At 33.9% G+C, this 20,127-nt stretch overlaps 1 protein-coding gene across 10 annotated transcripts in view; it reads right to left on the reverse strand.

The window, feature by feature from the left end:
- Positions 1 to 20,127, reverse strand: part of DCAF6 (DDB1 and CUL4 associated factor 6) — a 183,804-nt gene that overhangs the window by 76,134 nt on the left and 87,543 nt on the right. For all 10 annotated transcript variants that reach the window (XM_040229940.1, XM_040229938.1, XM_040229934.1 and 7 more), the window contains 6 exons: positions 19,249 to 19,362; positions 16,695 to 16,830; positions 14,416 to 14,630; positions 7,458 to 7,551; positions 6,061 to 6,180; positions 4,264 to 4,524 (listed from right to left, as the gene is read on the reverse strand). In XM_040229940.1, coding sequence (XP_040085874.1) covers positions 4,264 to 4,524; positions 6,061 to 6,180; positions 7,458 to 7,551; positions 14,416 to 14,630; positions 16,695 to 16,830; positions 19,249 to 19,359 — 937 coding nt within the window. In that variant the 5' untranslated portion in view covers positions 19,360 to 19,362. The remainder of the gene's footprint in view (positions 1 to 4,263; positions 4,525 to 6,060; positions 6,181 to 7,457; positions 7,552 to 14,415; positions 14,631 to 16,694; positions 16,831 to 19,248; positions 19,363 to 20,127) is intronic.

Genomic DNA, 20,127 nt, shown 5'->3' on the forward strand with positions numbered 1-20,127 from the left:
AAGGATTTTTTACAAGCATTTCCATAAGTTAACATGGAATATTTCTGGAATAAAGTAAGAAAAAAGTATCCAGTTTTATGTTGTCTGGACAGCCAAGGGCAAATAATGAATCCAAAAACAATAAATAACTGGATATCTATTCATGGCATCTTCCCTAGATATCATCAAATTTGTGAAGCCTACTGGAAACATCCAGAATGAATGAAATGGAACTGAAACTATAAAGACTATCAATAGCTAAATATATCTTACATAGGTTATACCAGCTTAAGGGACTTAACAGTATCTTTAAGAGGCTTATGATACATAAAATCTCTGTCTTTATGAGAGCATATTCGAATGAGAAAATAGTCATAAACAAATCAATAAAAAATAAAATAATTACAAATTCTAATAAGTGCTTTTCAGGAGATAAACAGGGCTATTCAAGACACAATAAAATTTGGGGGCAGGAAGAAAAGGAAGATGAATCTAGCTATGAGAGTTATCCAAGACCTCCCTTGGGTGACATTTGAGCTGAGAACCAAAAAAAAAAAGGAAGAACTTCTGGAATACAGAGATCAGTAAGTTTGTTACAAAGACTCCAAATCCAAAACAAAGAGGCAGAAGAAAGCTTGGCATATTCAAGGAACTGAACTGAAATCAGTACAGCTACAGTGTAATGATCATTAGGAAGACACAGTATGGCATGAAATGAGCCTAGAAAGGCAAACAGGGCACCAGCCATAAAGATTCAGTTCTTTTTCCTCTTTTATTTATATTTATAAATGCAATCAAAAGTCTTTGAGGAGTTTGAGATGGCAAAGTTACATAATCTGATCTAATATTTTAAAATACTCATTTTGGCTGCTGCATGGACAACAAAGTATAAGGGAATAAGAGTACTGGGTTGGCCAAAAAGTTCATTCAGGTTTTTCCATAACATCTTATGCAAAAAACATGAGAGAGCTCTTTGGCCAACCCAGTAAGATGAAAAGAAGTAAAGGGTATCTTAGATACAGAGGAAACAGATGATGAACTGGGTGAGGGACATGAGGGAAAGCAAGGAATCAGTAACCCATAGTCTGTTAAAATAAGCAAATATGCAGTAATTATAATTTACTAAGATATGAAATTATCAAGATTAAAGAGATCAGTGAGATAGGAAGGGTAGGAAGATATTATAGTTGGACATATTAGACCCAAGATGTCCAAAGATAATCAAAACAAAGTGTTATATAATCAGCTGGACAGAGGAGTATGTAACTCAGGGTAGAAGATCAGATTATCAGCATACATTCAGAGATTATTAAATGCTCCAGGAATTGATACAATTTTATGAGGGACAGGGTGCATGTAGAGAAGATAACACAGGCTATGGGGTTCCACTAAAACACTGACAAGTAATTACAGAATAAGAAATATCAACAATGGTTGCTGAAAACCAGCCAGAGACGCTAATAAGAGTTAAGTAGGCAAAAGTGGTATCACAGATAACAAAAAAGAAAAGTGCTTCAAGAAAAAGTGACAGACTACGCTAAATGCAACTGGGCTAAAAGAAAGAAGCATACTTTTGAGGCAAAATGGAAGTCACTAGTGACTTTGACAAAAAGTTTCAGTGAAAAAGGAAGTCAAAAGGCAGATTAGGGTTGGTAGGTAAATAAGTGGAGCATGGTAAGAAAAAAGAGACAGTATACGTCAGCTACTCTTATGAAGAGTCTGGTTATAAAAGGAGCAAAGACGTGAGTCTGGAGGGGAATGTGGGCCAAATGAGAGATTTCTTAAAGACAAGATAATGATAGAGCATGTTTGAGGTGGAAAGGAAAACTTCAGTAGGAAAGGTAGTAATAAAGATGCAGGACAAGGAGCAAACTCCTTGAAAAGACGGAAAGAGATGGAAACTGCACTGGTTAGCTTCTGTTAGGAGCAGATACACTTCTTCCCACAATGTGACCACTTCTGTCATAGACAGTGTGAGTACAGATGCTGGAAAGTTGAGAGATTCAAAAGTAGGAAAGTGAATGCTTTTTCCCCCTACTAGGAATGAAAGAAGGTTTTCAGCGAGAGAGTAGGATGAGGACAAAGTGCGGTGCTAAAAGTCTGAGAGACATAAGGTGTGAACCTGACCATTGCAGACTGTTAACAGAGTGCGGAGCGCCCAATGAAGTGGTCACAATTTCCTCACTAACACTCAGGGACTCAGCTGCAGACTAAGAGAAGGCAAATAATTTGGTTTGATGAGATGGGAGTGCTGCCCAGCAAGTCCTCACATTCCCGCTGTGCCTCTCCTTCACCCCCACAAAAGTGACAGAAGAAAAGAAAGGGACAGAAATGAAAGGTACAAACATTTACAATAGAGATTCACAGCAAAAGCAAGAAGCATATCTTTTCATTTTCTCTATTTCTATGCAAGACAATAACAGAAATCATGGTTCTAAGATGACACTCCCACCAATACAGGCAGTTCCTACTACCCAAAAACCCATCTGGACTTAGAACTGAATAAGAGATTGAGAAAACAAAACACAACATAAAGAGCATTAAGTCCTTATTGTTAAAAATGCTAAGGCCTATTGGTCAAAACAATAAGACATAATCTTTAGATGTTACATCTAACATCAAATCATTTTCCTCAGTAGCAATACTATCTTGGTAACATGGAAACATTCCCATTTTCCATAGTTTAGTCAGCCAAAATTCTTTCCATAATCTACCAGTTAAAAGTCTTTCTTATCTTTCTTTGAAAACTTATAGACAAAAGTGCTAAGTAATGTTCGATGTCATAGGATCATCATAAAAATGTTTTTTTCTCTTCAATGATTCAATGACTACAGTATCTAATACTTACATAAAGTATTAAAAAGGATTTAATAATCTGAAATGCAGTACTACAATGTGTTAAGAATCTATGACAAAAAGGAAAAATGAAATTCCCCACGAAGTAGTATACTCAGAAATGTTTAAGAAACAACTGGAATCAGTTAAGATTCAGTGGAACATGAAAATGAGATAGACAATCTTCTTGCTAAGCTGTGATCAAACTTAGAATTGATCAGACTCTCTAAGATTATTTCCAAGAATGTTATCACTTTAAAAACTCTTATTTTTACCAATTTTACTTGTTTTGGAAAGCAAACTTTTAGCTGATTTTGTCCCAGCTTCCCAAACCCTCCAAAATATGTTATTTTCCCATAACTTAAAATATTGTATCAATGAGAATGTGGAAAACCTAATAGTATAGCTCATCTTGAGCTTATTTTTATAGGTAAATTATACTCATCTATTATTTAATGGTCATATAACTGACTCTGGCTTCTATTCCCATAGAAACTGAAAATAAATTACCAAAACTGGGATATAGAGATAAAAGTGCTTAATTTAAAACACCTCATATTTGGTGAGCTGGTATCAGATTTCAGAGAAGCAAGAATAAACTACCAATTTGGCAGTTAGGAAAGCTGTTAGGAATTTTTTTATAGGTTTTAGCTTAGGCCTCCCAGCTGTATCTTTAGTTGCTAATATTTTTAATTATATATGAGTAAAATACTTCCAAAAATCCCCAAGAAAAATATGAATGAACTTAATCTTATTGGTTATTATAATTACATTTTTACAGTTAAAATGCCAAGTAAACTACAGACATATATGCTAGATTACTGATGTAAACAGTAGTACATTTCATGGAGGAGGGATGTGTGAACATGAGGAATACTGAAAAGAAAATATAATTTTAGTAGAATTTAGAAATTGATTTTTTTTCATTAACATCAAATACCAAGAAGACAAAGATCTGTTAAAATTTTTTTCATGTAAATAAAGGAGAAATAATTCTTTTGGTAAATTGCATATATAGATGACAAAAGACCATATAAAATTCACCATAAAGAACATATTGAAAGTATTTCATGATTTGAAGAAAAATAATAAAAAAAATAAACAAATACAAAGCAACTAATAATCATCAGGGCTATATTTTCACTAAAGCCAATAATTATTAAGTCAATACATTACACTGTGTCTAAACACTATCTTCTGATACTTACATTTTATAAAGAATTGTCTTGGGTAAACTGTAGTTTCCTGCTGCATGATAAAATTCATTCAAGTGAGGCACACTTGAATTCTGTAAGTTACATATTCATATATTACATGTCATTTTGATCATTTTTTCCAGCAAGAATAAGTTGATATAATTCAGTTTCTTTCAAAATAGCCCATTAAAAAATTTTCATTGTCAAAAATCATCAGATGAATCACAGCCTATTTAAAGAATAACATCCTCACCAGACTGATGATGCGTATGGCGTCCAGACGCCTCAACAGACTGCCTTTGTTCACTGTCTGGAGAAGACAGCAAAGAAGTAGAATGAGGGCTTTCTGTAGAAGATGATGCCAAATGACCCTGAGTTGACACAGTAGAGGATGTAGAAGGCTGAAGAAACTGTTCATCTGGAGTATCTACTTCCATTGCAGTTTCACCCACTTCCAAATCAGTACTTGATGGGACCGTAGGAAGAGTGGAAACATCTGACTGATTCGTCCCACCTTCAAAAAACACATTGTAGTACAAACTGAAATACTAAATGCTTTCCAAAACTAACTCCTCTGAAGAGATATGTTCAAGAAATATATGTGCACACACATACACACAGAAATAGATAATTTCAGGATATCAAAAGCACCCACTGGTGGTTTGGTACCTTAACCAAACATGCTAATTCATAGGGGTAAAAACCCTACCTATGGCACATTCCTGTTACAATAATCAACCTTCCAAGCAAAATGCTCAATATCGTAGCTTGACTTAAACAATGCTAAATAACAGCTTGCAAAATGCCTATTAGCAGCTTGCAAGATGCCTATAAATAATGTCTTGTTCCTTAAGTTTGAAGATGATAATTCTGATTTAATAGATGGACAGGGAAACCTGGCGTGTGGCAGTCCACAGGGTCACAAAGAGTTGGACACGACTTGGTGACTGAACAACAACAATAAAAAGATAAGGGACTTAGATTAATATATTTGCACTCTGTAACATAATAATATCCTTAGGAAAATATTTAAAGAAAATCTTTACTAACAAGAGTAAAGCTACAATTAGGTCAGAATGGGACTAAGTTCCCAATTCCCATTCTATTAGCAGTAGTGCTTTAACCACTGAACTAACATGATGCAATCATGATTTTAAAAGGCTTGAGTTGTCTGCTATGTGTTGTGGCAGGCCTTGTGCTATCTGCAACAGAATAATTAAGAATACTGAATAAATGTTAAAAACTTCCCTGATTTTGCTTCAAATCTATTATTAAAAGAAAGATACAGAATGAATTAATCAAGTTCATGTCTTAAAGATGCTACTACAGAATATAAATTTTTTTCCTTTAATTATCCTGATTTAAATATATCTTAGTTTAAATTTAAGCACAAATGGGATAACCGTAAAGCAAATCTATAGTCTAAGAAACTTTTTTAAGTTTATATATGCAGAATTTAATAAGAACCATTTATAAGTGAAATTCAATAGAAATTTTTATTTGGGGACTTAAAGCATTTAGGAATTAACTTTCCTAGTCCTGATTTTTGACGGAGATGGGTAACTTGCCAAAGGTCATCAAGCTGGAAAGTAGTGACCCAAAATATGAAAACAGGTCAGCTAATACCAGAAATAGCAATTAATAACCATTGTATATAAATAACCAAACGAAGAAACTATTCAATTGCATAAAACTTACTTATCCACAGAGTTTAATCTACATCCACTCTCACAGTACATACAAATGGACTTACAAGGCAGAATATCAGATTCTCTTACTTGAGAAAAGCAAACAATGAGGGCTATGTCAAGAGGAACCCAAAGGAACAAATTATACCCAACACCCTTTGTCCTCTATTGTTCCACACAGTACAATAAGAACTTTATGATCACTAAGGATATAAAACATGGTATACATTGCTGGTAAGTCGCTTCAGTCGTGTCCGACTCTGTGCAACCCCATAGACAGCATTAGATAATATAAATAAAATTGACTTCAAAAAATAGTTTCTGCAAGCTTTCTGATAGCTTTAACTAATAATGAAAATTACCTCTGGGTCGAGATCTTCCTCGTCCTCTATTGCTTTGTGCAACTTCGCTTGCTTCTTCAAACCACCTTGATAACATGTCAGACATTCTCTGCATCAGTGACACATTGGGACTTTGCTCTCCTATGATAACAAAACAGGTCTTATCAGTGAACTTAGTAATAAGTCAGGATCTTTCATTAATGTAAAAACCTATATTTGAAGGCCTTTGAAGTGAAAGCAATTTTAAAAATCAAACGGCTTAAATAAACTATATGAATGCATATGTAAATCTACTAGGGCTGTCATCACATTTTATAGTAAATGTATATATGAATCACTCTCATCTGTATTTTGAGTTCCTCCTACATCTTTGCCAATCCTTAGGTACTTCCACACTCCTACCCTTACCCCAATCCACATCTTTGGGCCTAAGAGTACAGAGATAGGAAGAGCTCATGAAGTTTTAAGTTGAACAGATTAAAAACAAAGTATGACCTCTCTCTTAAATTTCTCTAAACTGAAGGTTTGCTCTCTCACTTAAATTTCCTTAAACTGAATTTATTTTCATCATCATTTACTGCAAATTACATATAGCTGAAATTAACTGAAACCAGAAAATGTTTTATCTTTTTCCTTCCCCCCTTTTCTTCCTTCAAATATTTGAGTAGTCTTAAGGGCATTTTCAAATTAAGTATCCCATCAAATTAAAACTGTGATAATTCTATTCTACAATCATATAATTTAAAATAAAAACCGTTCTTGTATTTTCTATGAAAATAGAATTTATTCTATGTTTTATTACCTTTATATAATGTAGCTTTATATTTTAAAATATGATGTCAAATAATACAAACACTAATATATTGGAAAACATGCATTTGATCTTAATAGATTTCAGAAATTAGAATAAGACTTTGGCTATAGACCCATTTATTATGTAAAATCACAAACATTACTTTTATTTTAAATGTACCATCTTAACACTCGCAAATAGTAGTTTCTTACGCTTATCAAAGGCATCCGATAGGAGGGAAAAAAAAATTTTTTATGTGCTCTTATAAAACTCTCAGATTGGAAACTGGGAGTTTTCAATTCTCTCTATATCAAATACAAAGGCAAAAATTATAAAGTTTGATAATACCCAATCTTGCTGTGGCAAAAATGTATTCTTGGACTTTCAGTGGGAATGCAAAATAGTATATACTTTTCAGAGGGTAATTTGATAACTGTCAATATTAAAATCCACTTATCCAGTGACCCACACATTCCACTTTTAGGATTTCATCCTAAGACACTCGCACAAGTACATGTACAAAGATATATGTACAAAGATGTTTGTTACAATATCACTTATAAAGCAAAAAAATGGAAACAAGCTAAAATATTAATTTTTAAAAAGCTGACCAAAGTATAGTTACCATCTCGTTCTCGTTCACTCTCAGGCCTTGCTCGGGGTCCAGTATCTGACCAATCACCACGAAGTCTCAAACGTTTAACTGGAGGCTGTCGTAACTAAAAGAAGAGAAGAAAACTCGTTTGCTGAATTCTTAAAGCACACTGTAAGTCTACTAGATTCTTTCCTTTTTTTTTTTTTTTTACTTTCTTTATTGAGATGCTAAATCAAAATACGGAGCTTCCCTGGTGGCTCCATGGTAAATAATCCACCTGCCAATGCATGAGACATGGTTCAATCCCGGGACTGAGAAGATCATGGAGAAGGAAATGGCAACCCACTTCAGTATTTTTGCCTCAGAAATCCCATGGACAGAGGAGCCTGGCAGGCTATAGTCCAAGGGGTTAAAAAACAGTTGGACACAACTTAGCGACTAAACAACAACAAAAAAAATCAAAGTATGAAAAACAGCCATAAATATCCATTGATGTTAACAGCCTATACTTAATATCTTCAACCTAAAGACTGAATGCAACTTTAAAGTCGTGTAAATGTGATATCAAATCCCATCATCTTTCAACTGACCAGAGAAAAGTTATCTAACTACATTGAGCCTAAGTTTTCTATTATGATGATATAGGTAAAGTAGCTACACACCTAGTTGGCAACAGGAGTAACCATTATTTTATTATTATTACTGACAATCTGCTCTCTGGTTCTCCCCCCAGCATCTACTCCAACGTGCATTACTCACCTTAGTGTCTTTACTCTACCTGTTGCTCTCATTCTCAGCTACTAACTTTTCCTACTACTTCAGAAAAAAATAAAGTCAGTTCTATAGAACTGATATCAATTTCCTCAATTTCATTCCATAAACTTATCTATATCTACTTCTTAATTTCTTCCAATCTTTCTCAGGAGATGGATCATTTAAGCCTAATCTCTATTTGTGCTTTTTATTTCATTCCTTGAATAATTCTTCTATTCCTATACCTACATTCCTCTCTTCTTTCTTGATTCTTCCTCACAATGTACTAAAGGTTCTTATCATTTTTAATAGGTAAAGCACTGCAATTTCCTATTTCTATTCAGCATCTATTCTTTTCTCATGCTTTCTGAAGCTTTACTGTCAAGCTTCTTTTAAAAAGTCTGTATTCGTTCTATTTTTATCTATCACTCTTCACTCAATTCACTGAAGTCAACTCATTTTTCCAGTGAATTCTCACCCATATCACCAGTGAATGATCAATTGCTAAGTCCATTGATCAATGATAAAATGATCAAAACTCAATTTCCAATTTGAATGGCACCTTATAGAGATTCTTCTATCTGATATTGATGGCATCTGACACTCTTAATCACTCCCTTTAACTTTCACATTTTTAACATCTTTTTATTGATGTATAATTTACATACCATAATATTTACCCTTTTTAAAATATTTATACTTTTAAAGCAGACAAATCAGTGGTATATATTCACAAAAGCTATGCAGTTACTTGTATCTCACTAATCCAGATCATTTTCATCACTCCCCACTTGCCCCTCAACTCACCTCCTGACAACCACTCATCTACTCTGCCTCTATGGATATGCTTATTCTGGACACATCATGTAAGTGTAATAATATAACATGTGGTCATTGGTCATCGTGTATTACTTCTTTCACTTAGCACAATACTTTTCAAGGTGCATCCACACTGCAGCATGTATCAGTATTTCACCACTATTTTTATGGCTCAATACTATTCTACTTTTTAAATATACCACATTTTGTTTATTCATTCATCAGCTGATGAAAACTGAGCTCCTTCCACTTTTTGGCTATTGTAACTAACGCTGCTATGAACATACATGCAAGTTTTTATGGGGACATGTTTTCAATTTTCTTGGGTATATAATCTAGCATGGAATTGCCAAATCATATGATAGCTTCCATGTTTAAATTTTGAGGAACTGCCAAGCTGTTTTCCAAGGCACCTGTACTATTTCATACTCCTACCAGTAATGTATGAGGGCTCTGATTTCTCCACATTTTCATGAACATTTACACTTGTCACTGGTTCTTTTAATCAATCTAGTAAGTATGAAGTGGTACCTCACTGTGGCTTTGATCAGTGATGTTGAACATCTCCATATATGCTTAATGGCCATTTGTATATCTTTTTTGGAGAAATGTCTATTCAAATCCTTTATCAACTTTTTAATTAAGATATTTATCCTTTCATTGTTGAGTAGCAAGTGTTCTTTATATAACATATTCTGAATACTAGATTCTAAATCATAAACCAGATGTACGATTTGCAAATATTTTCTCCAATGTGTGGGTCACTCCCTTATATTTTAACGTAACATTCACTTTTTCCTCCTCACAATTTAGCAAGTTTTGATAGAAATTTAGTGATAGCTTAGTGGCAAATTTTCTATTTTCTCCTGGAAACTATACTGAGCAACAAGGAGAACGGGGGCAGGGCCGGGGTGGGGGTAGTGGGGGACTTTCCATCCTCAGCAAAGGAAACAGAAACCCCTCTAAAATATTCCATATTATACATAAGTATGGTTAAAAGCAACTGAGAATAACAAAACCTGCAGAGGAAGTCACAAGTGTGAAAAGGAATAATTAGACAATGCCTAGTGTGGTAGTTGTTTAAATGTCAGACAAATAATCATTTCCAGAGAGAGCCTCATCCTGTATAAAAATTGTACTTAGAATAACAAACTAGAGCTCTGTTCCATGGTTACAAGAGAGAAATTTCTATATTATACAGGCAAAGAACTGATGTTATACTCTCAGCAAGTATATCTGGAACAAGATCTTCAAGTTAAAAACAGTCTCAAGTTTGATTTTTTGAGATATGAGAAATAATCTAGAGTCCTGAAAATGGTACAGTCATTCCATAAAAAATTCTGAAAATGATAGTCAGTCATTCCATAAAAAATTTTTCAGCACCTTTTATGTGTCAGCCACTACACTTCGTATCAGGGAAAGATCAATAGACAAAACATACAAAAATTCTCAATGTAACAGAGTTTACAAAATACGTGAAATTAAACAAGTAAAATATATAGAGAAAGTTGTAAGTGTTATAGAATAAAATTAGGTAGAAAAGGGAGATAGGTAGTACCAGAGAATTAAGGAATACAATTCTAAATAATGTGGTACGTTAGGGTCTAATCGAGAGAAAAACAAGTGCAAAGCACTGTAAGAGGTAAAGGAAGAAGAAAACCAGATAAGCCGGAGGAGGTCATTTCAGGCAAAGTAAATGCAAAAACTGTAAGGCAGAAGCACACTTAGCCTGCCTGAGTAAATAAGTAACTAGATGTGGCTGCTGCTGCTGCCGCTAAGTCACTCAGTCGTGTCCGACTCCGTACGACCCCATAGACGGCAGCCCACCAGGCTCCCCCGTCCCTGGGATTCTCCAGGCAAGAACACTGGAGTGGGGTGCCATTGCCTTCTCCGAGATGTGGCTAGAGCAGAGCGAACAAAGGAGAGAGCCGTGGAAGTGACAAGGACCAGGTAACATAAAATCCTGAAGCCACTGTATCGACCTCAGTTTTGAGTGAGGTGGTGAGCGATTTTGGAGTGTGAATCAGAACAGTGGCATGATTTGACTTATGTTTTAGAAGATTACTTTGGCTACTGTGTAGCTAAAGGATTGGAGAGGGCGGTATGAAAGCAGGGACCTGGTAAGAAAGCCGTCATAATAATCCAGGAGAGGGGCTGATGCCTTGGATCAGTGTTAGTGGTAGAATGGGAAGTAATACTAACACATTTTAGTCACAGGTTTCCCCTGCTATCTGAAAGCAGAATGTTCCTATGAAACCCTTCATAAGTGAAAGTAGAGTAACACAAAGAAGCAATTACATTAAGACACATCTTGCTAACTGATGCACAAAATAAATCAAGATAAGGCACAGATGTTTACAGACACAATTCAATACTCAAAGCTTAATGCTGAGATATAAACACAATTCAAAGCCAGGGCAATTCAAAGCCAGGGCAGATTGACACTGAAATGCCAAGTGGAGTTCCCTGGGAAGGAGTGTGGCGGCACCAAGTGCTGCTCAGGGTGCACACTGCAAACAATCACTAGGTGCTGTTTTCACTTTTCACCGTTCTTTTCTGTAAAAGTGAAAATCCTCTTTGGATTTTTTAGTCAGTGAAATCAAGTACTGATGCAGGTCTTCAGAAAAAGCAAAGCAATATAGAAACAAACTTTCAAAAAGCTGGGGATACGTGTAAAACTTTTAGCAATAAATCATGAGGAACAGGAGAAAATGAGAGATGGGATTCAACAAAGCAGTCCAATAATGTGCTAGGTAGGTGGGGAAAAAAGTGTCAAAAAGATATGAGAGAAAAAGAAAGAAAAAAGAAAAAGAAAAAAAGGAATACCAAAATAAAAGAAAATGAGAAGTGGAAAAAAATTTTTGAATAAGACAAAAGAATATGGTAAATAAAGAAGGGCAACATGAACTCCCTGGCGGCCCAGTACCATGCTTTCACTGTGAGAGCCAGGATTCAGTCCCTGGTCGGGAACTGAGACCCCACATGCTGGGCAACATGGCCAAAAAAAAGGGAGCAAGAGCAAAAGGGAAATTATTAGAGGATATAGGAAATAATCCTGGAGAAGGAAAAGGCCTGGAGAACTCCATAGACTGTATAGTCCATGGGGTTACAAAGAGCTGGACACGACACAACTGAGCAACTTTCACTCAAAGGAAATAATATAGAAAAGAGACCCCTACGAATTAAGAAAATATAAAAATATGAAAACACAAGAAAAAAATCATATATCAAAATTTTATTCATACTTTAAAAACCTGCTCAACAGTTTCTTATGTGCTCAATTAAAAATAATTAATCTGTCTTTGGTCTACTTATATGGAACATTAATTCTTGCATATAATTATGTTACTTTAACTTTCACACATTTATTTATAAATCTTACTCTTTTATCTATTTATTTGCAAACTCCTGAATGACAGGTCATATCTTTGTCACAGTCAGCCTTGATTTTCTCAAGTTGAGTAGATAGTACAGTAGATACCAAATAACTGTTTGGTGAGCTGAGAGGAGCTTGTCTGAACGTTACTACAAAGAATTTAACATAAAACACTGAAAAAGATAATTATATTAAGAGGAAGACAGTTTACTAATTTCTTTTCCTAGACAGACCTGTATGTTGTTTCATTTATTACAATAAGCATAATTTTTATACTTTTAATCCATTTTCAGAATTATTTTTCTTAACTTAGTTAATTCAACAAAGGACACTGAGAAAAACATGTAAAAAAAACAACTGCTCATGACTCAGCCTCGTTCACTCTGATTATATAAACATCCTTTGGCTAAGTTTTCTATGGCATAAAAGCTAGTTGGCTCACTTAAAATGTTTCTGCATTTCCAACTCTTTCATTATGTAACAACATTCACAAAGTTTGACTGTAACATTACTACAGCTCATTCTTTCAAGAGGAAATTACATAGTAACAACAGAACAGATTTTACATTTTCAATCAGACCTATAATCTCAAAAATAGCTTTCATTAGCAACATACTCTCTTCATAAATTTCTTAATTCATTTAAATACAGTGCCACGTGTAATCTTGATTTTTTTTTTAATTTTATAACCCTATCAACCTGCAAATATAAGAACTGGATTTAGTTTTGCATCTCATAGGAAACACAAAATCATTGTTGTTCTTTAGTACCTTTAAAATGTACTTATTATTAAGAGGTGAACCAATACTTAAACAGTCACTGATAATTAATAAAATGTAAAGGTTTACTTCAAAAGACACTAACAATCCAAAGAATAGAATGGTTAAACACAGGACATGTTAAAAAAAAAAAAAAAAAGTGAAAAACACAAGGCAAAAGAAGCTCAAGAGGCACACATTATTCTACTGCTGTGTACTGTCAATGACATATTATTTCTGGTTTCTGCTTTTCCCCAGGTTCGATCCCTGGGTTAGGAAGATCCCCTGGAGAAGGAAATGGCAACCCACTCCAGTACTCTTGCCTGGAAAATTCCACGGACTGAGGAGCCTGGTAGGCTACAGTCCATGGGTCGCAAAGAGTCGGACATGACTGAGCAACTTCACTTTCACTTTTCTGCTTTTCCTAAGAAAATGACTATTTTAAAGTCATTTTAGGAACAATAATTCTTTCACCTATCTTTCAAAACATAATATATCTGTATCTAGAAACTGATGAAGAAAAGGGTATCTATAGATACCAGTTCAGTTCAGTTACTCAGTCGTGTCCAACTCTTTTCAAGCCCAAGGACTGCAGCATGCCAGGCTTCCCTGTCCATCACCAACTCTCAGAGCCTGCTAGATATAGATATGTATATAGATACATATACATATATATAAAATGTAATGTATCAACTTCCAAGGCACTAAATGTTTATATACACCTACCAACAGGAGTTTTACCTATTACCACATACTATTCATATATAGACAACAAGCTCCTCCTCTCCTGATTCTGTATATGTGCTGTGCTGTGTGCAAATGTCACTAGCTCATAACTGACCAAGGCAGAATCAGAAGAAAGGAAGGACCACTATCCACCTGTGAACAGTAAATATTTTTTGCATGAATATAAACAGTAAGTCTCTTGGAAGCTTATACATCACATTATTTTAATTATCTTCTCTGCAACTGTCAGAACTGTTACTATTTCTTGGTGCTGCTATACATCCATAAACTTGGAGAAACATTTTGCTATTAAACATTTACTCTTTAAAATATTATACAATACTTTCATCAGGTACCTTTTCCTTATTTGTTACTCCCATTCTTTCATGCATGTTTCACATCTTTGCTCCACAGACTATAAATGCTGTGAAAACTAACTCTATTTTTGGAAGCCCTTAAGTCTTCAAATTTAGGACTTACTGAATTAATGCCCCAAGAGTTAGTGAATTAATGTTTTCTGAATCAAATAAAAGAACATAGTTTTGAGTAAATTTACCTCTTCTCTTCTCTCTTCTGCAGAAGGAGTTTTAAGTTCTCGTGCTGTATCATCTTTTGGGTCAAAAAGATATATATAATCTGAAGAGTAACTAACAAGAATCTCTTGACCATCTTCACTGTAACACAGAGATGTCACCCTGCATGACTTATTATTAAGATGGGAAGGGATAAAACGAGCAACCATTCCAGTAGTTCCTCGGCCTGCATAATTCCCTAATAAAAAAGAAATTGTTTAAAATTCATAATGTTTTTCAAGAAAAACACTTTAAAAACTCATCTGAATTATAAGATATGTATTTAATGTAGCAAAGTAAATCCAAGCTATCATATTCTATTCCTGGAAAAGAAAGTGTAATCAATAGTCAGATTTTGTAACAAAATGAAAAAGAATACAGCATAAAGGTTATATTATCTTCCACAAAGAATTCATGATTTTCTAGAATTCCAGATTAAGTCAATACGTTTTTTTCCAAAATATTAGCTATTTAATAATTTTAAATGCTCTATAATTAGTCATACTAAATCATCTTTTAAAATTCTCCAAATTAAGATAATATAATTTTATCTTGAAAGTTGACATTTACTAATATACTAGATAAAACAGTATAGTATCTATTTAATAAGATTTATCTTTTACTTTATATCATTAAAAGATTTTTTATTGCTGTGAAATTCTCCTCATAAAACAACAGAGTGGGAATATTACTTTAATTTTAATTAATTTTGACAGTCATCAATATAATGCAATATGACAGGGAGAGGTACAATTGGCACTTGGTGCTTTGAAGGCCCAGACATGCTAAATTTCCACAAAGCTGCATTATCTTGCACTCTGAGGTTTTGCCTTGCCCAAAACAGCAATCATGTCTCATGTCACTGAGATATGATAGCTGGGCCTACAGTGTCATATTATATTACTACCGTTCCCATTAAGTATGCATATTCAGATAGATAAGACTTCTCAATCACAGTGCAAAAAAGGAAAAAAGATCCCGTCTGGTTTTCCCATTTCAATACTGTATGTCCATTTTCACTGGACATAAACTAACATTGGGATAAACACTGTTAATTTATGATCAAGTCCACTTTTATTTTTATTTATAAATCTTTATATATATATATATATGGGGTGTGTATGTGTGTTTGTGAGAGAGAGGAAATCTTGACATTCCTTGGCAGAAAATCTTGACCTTCCTAACAAAAGTTGGCTTTGAAGTGAATATTTCAGAAGTACTTTGATCTCAAACCAAATAAGGAACAAATAAGAGTTTAAGGCAAAATTCAAATTCAGTACTGCAACACCATTTACAGTACATTAGATAGGCTACATGAGATGATTAGATAGCATTACTGACTCAATGGACATGAGTTTGCACAAACGCCAGGAGATAGTGGAGGGCAGAGAAGCCTGGTGTGCTGCAATCCATGGGGTCACAAAGAGTTGGACAGGACTTAGCAACTGAATAAGAAGAAGCTAGGCTACGAAGTAGACATGAACATGATACACACACACAAGTCATTGTTCTTTCCTAAACTTTTCTCCCCACCACGCTTACTATTATCCTCTTGATTAAAAAGATGGCAAAGAGAAATCAGGAGAGCTAAATGTTGTGGGCTGAAGTGTGTCCCCTGAAAATTTCATGTATACCAAGAACCACAGAATGTGATCTTATTTAGAAAAAAGGTCTTTGTAGATGTCATAATTATCAAGATGAGGTCACAGTGGATTACAGTGGACCTTAAATTCAACTTAACTAGGGTCCTTATGAGGGGGAATGTACACAGACATACACACAGGAGAGAATGGCACGTCAAGATGGAAGCAGAAATTCGACTGATACATTTAAGAGCCAAGGCATGCTAAAGATTGTCAGCAACCTCCAGAATATAAGAAAAAAGCAGGCAAAATATTCTTCCAGACAGCTTCCAACAGAAAACCACCCTGCAACACCTTGATTTCAGACATTAAGCCTCCAGATATGTAAGAGAATAAATTTGTTATTTTAAGTCACCGAATTTATAATAATTTGTTACAACAGCTCCAGGAAACTAATACATGTAGCGCTACAACATTCTAAAGTGATAAACTGCAAAAGTGTCACCTTGATGGGGTCATAAAAACTTGGTGAAATGCTATTTTTTATAATAATCCATAATATTTAAATAAATTCTATATACTGAATTTTATATCAAACTAAAATTTTAAAATCATAACAGGTCAAAAAGATTTATCCTTTGAATTGATAGTCTCATATTTTCTCTAATCTAAGTCTTTACCTGTTGCTCTTGTGCCCAGCATTCGCCGATCATATATACGTACTGAGCTATCAGAACAACCAACAGCAAGATAATATGGTATTGGTGGACAAATAGCTACTGATGTGGCAGCACGTCGGCAGTTAATTAAAATATCCTACAAAAGATAAAAGAATATCAGTTACATAAGCTGTACAACAGATAATAATCTACTTAAAACATTTTCCCTTCAATTGGAAGGAAATCTTTCTCAGAAATCCTAATCAGCCAGTATGACAATGAAGCAGAAAAAACAACAGGCTTCCTAAATATTCCCATACTCAAGAATAAAATGAACATTATCTCTAAAAATACTAAAAAATGCAAATATTTCCTATGTAATATGTCATTACATTAATATCATTAAAAATGCCTGCTATTATTGGTCCACTGGACAGTAAAGATGGAGATATAATCCACCTTTGTCTATAAGTATATTGACTATATTATATGGTACTCATATCTTAATTTTAATTAGTTATTACAAAACTAGCATGACCTGATTTTTAAAAATCAGGACCTTATAAAACCATCCTCCTCCTCACCAGTTCAAAAACAAAGTACGCACACACATATATACAAAGTATGTCAAAGACAGGCTTTATGATAATGTCACTACTTCTCTGTACACAAGCATTAGAAAATGTAAGGGCTCTCATCCCAAAGATATAGTCTTAAAGTATTCTGCTAATATACTCTTTTGTCTATAAGCTAATCCCTCACTCCTCTCAGAAAAGCCAAGTTTTTAAGTTACATTTATGCTGTTTTATGTATTTAATTATTGACCTCAGAACTTTATTCCTATCACAAAGAACTTATTCATCAAATTCCATTCATCATTCTAAATTTTTAGTACTTAAGAATTACCCTACTTAGCTGCTTTCTTTATATTCTATCTATTCACTTTTACATATAAAGACTTCAGAAGTATTACTGAGGAAAAATACAACAATATTTTACTGTTGCTATTTTAGTTACTAAGTAGTATCTGACTCTTTTGTGCTCCCATGGACTGTACCCCACCAAGCTCCTCTGTCCATGAGATTTCCCAGGCAAGAATACGGGAATGAGTTATCATTTCCTTCTCCAGGGGATCTTCCTGACCCAGGGATCGAACTCACATTTCTACGTATTATCAGGTGGATTCTTTACCACTGAGCCACCAGGGAAGCCCTTATTAGTTTTATTTATTCTTTCGTTTTACAACAAAGTTTCTGATTATAAACACAAAATTAAATCCAACTACACTGTACAATATTGCTTAAAAGAATCTGACTTAACAAACTTTAGGACTTATTATTTAACAAAAAACAGGCATACCAAATGCCCCTCATAAACAACCGGCTATTTCAAACTTGTTTCTGCCTTCAGTTCAACACTTACAACAAAAAAACTAACAAAAAATTTTTTATTTCTATTTTTTTCTTTTGCTTCTCTGTTTTGAAGTATAAAATAATCTCTTCTCCTAAGGCATGTTAACAACAACAACTAGTTTCATTAGCGAACACTCAACCTGATTACAGCAACCCACTCCAGGATTCTTGCCTGGAACATCCCGTGGACAGAGGATCCTGGAGGGCGGGCTACAGTCCATAGGGTCACAAAGAGTCAGACACGACTGAGTGACTAACACTAACAACCTGGTTACTAGTATTCTTTTTTTTTTTTTTTTTTTGGTAATTGTCAAGAAAAATGTATTTAGAGTACTTAAAAAATTTTTTTAATTGGAAGATAACTGTTTTATAATATTGTATTGGTTTCTGCCAAAAATCTCAGCTGGCAGTATTTTCTTATTTCATTTACAACTCCAAAATGATCCAAGACAAAAGCTACTGTCTCTGAGTAACGTTTAGGGTTAGTATTAGCAGTCTGGGGCCTTAGACTGACTGATTTCACAGGTGTTTTTCAAGTTTAAAATACCATTTTAAAAAATACAAAACTAAGGCCACTCTCAACTTCTGACACGGCCCACACTCTAAATAAATCCACTTCTTATTCAACTCTCCCGCAAAATACAAAATTGACAGTGAAGCTCTATGTTTAGAGAAATGAGCTAAATCAACAATGAACATGTTGATAAAATGGTACCTAATTGTCTAAAACAAAAGATATATTAATAAATCTTGGATTACAGGACAGGGTAAAAAGAGAAGACATCAAACTACTACATGCTTTTATCACTGCTACTGGTAAAGCCAAAGCTGCCTCCATACATAAATGAAATACTTCAAGTTTTTACAGTGCCATGGTATATACTGAACAATTATATAAATCTTCATAAATGTATTTGAATTCCCCAGTTTAATATATATTCCTTAACTTCACTACTAACATTTTAATTATGAAAAATTTTAATAAAAAAATTAAAATAAGTTATAAAATAATTTTAATTTTATAATTAAAATACATATTTATTAATTTTTTAATTAAAAATTTTAAATTTACCGTTAAGCTCATAACCCAGAGAAAACTTACTGTCCAACCTCAACTTTAATCTTAATTTTTCTCATTATTTATATAAAAAGTTGATTCTTACATCTTTGCAATCTTCTTTTGTACAGCTAGTTTTGATGCGTGTATCAAACCACCTAACAGTTCCATCTTCACCACAAGACAGAAAGGTATATGGGTCATTAGGTACAGTCATAATCTGAAGATAGAAAGGTAATTGTACAGGAAATGTTAGTGAACATTTAAACAGATGGCTTTGAAAAATATTACTGCTATATCACAAAATGATTAAGGCAAAGGCAACTAAGAACCATTTATTGGAATTATCTATGACTTACCCATACCATAATGCAAAACAGTGCTATACATATAGATATATGCAAAACATAACTGCTGAATTAATGTGATTCATTTACTTTCATTTGAAATTAATGTACCTCCAGATTCAAAATTCTTTAAAATTATAAACGCCTTACAACATAACAAGAAAAATCCTACGCTTAGAAGCCTGTTCAAACTTTTATGTTTGAACAGTCAAATTTTTGTTTTTTGGATATGAATTTACACTTGCTTTAGAAACAAAGTATAAAATTTTCTTCTCTGACAATCGTTATAAAACCCTGTAGTGCCAAATCAAGCATTCAAATTGACCTCTCAAAAAACTTTTGAGCGATGGTAATGATTCTATAACCACATAAAAGTACTAAATTTTCATGAAGTGTATAGTTAAAAATGGTAGGAATGGCAAATGTTACATTATGCATATTTTATAAAAAATTAAAATTTTTTAAAGAAATGAAACATTTTAGATATTCCTATATCTATTTCTGGTTTAGCAATAAGGCTGTAAATTGAGGCTCTGTGTACCCTCCTATTCAACATATTCCCTCCACCCTTCTCTGTCCCAAGAAATAGAAACTACCAAAATTGGGTATTTAGCAATTCCACAGAGACTTTTATGCAC

This window comes from Oryx dammah, unplaced genomic scaffold (genome assembly GCF_014754425.2).
Source record: "Oryx dammah isolate SB20612 unplaced genomic scaffold, SCBI_Odam_1.1 HiC_scaffold_28, whole genome shotgun sequence".
Taxonomy (NCBI): domain Eukaryota; kingdom Metazoa; phylum Chordata; class Mammalia; order Artiodactyla; family Bovidae; genus Oryx; species Oryx dammah.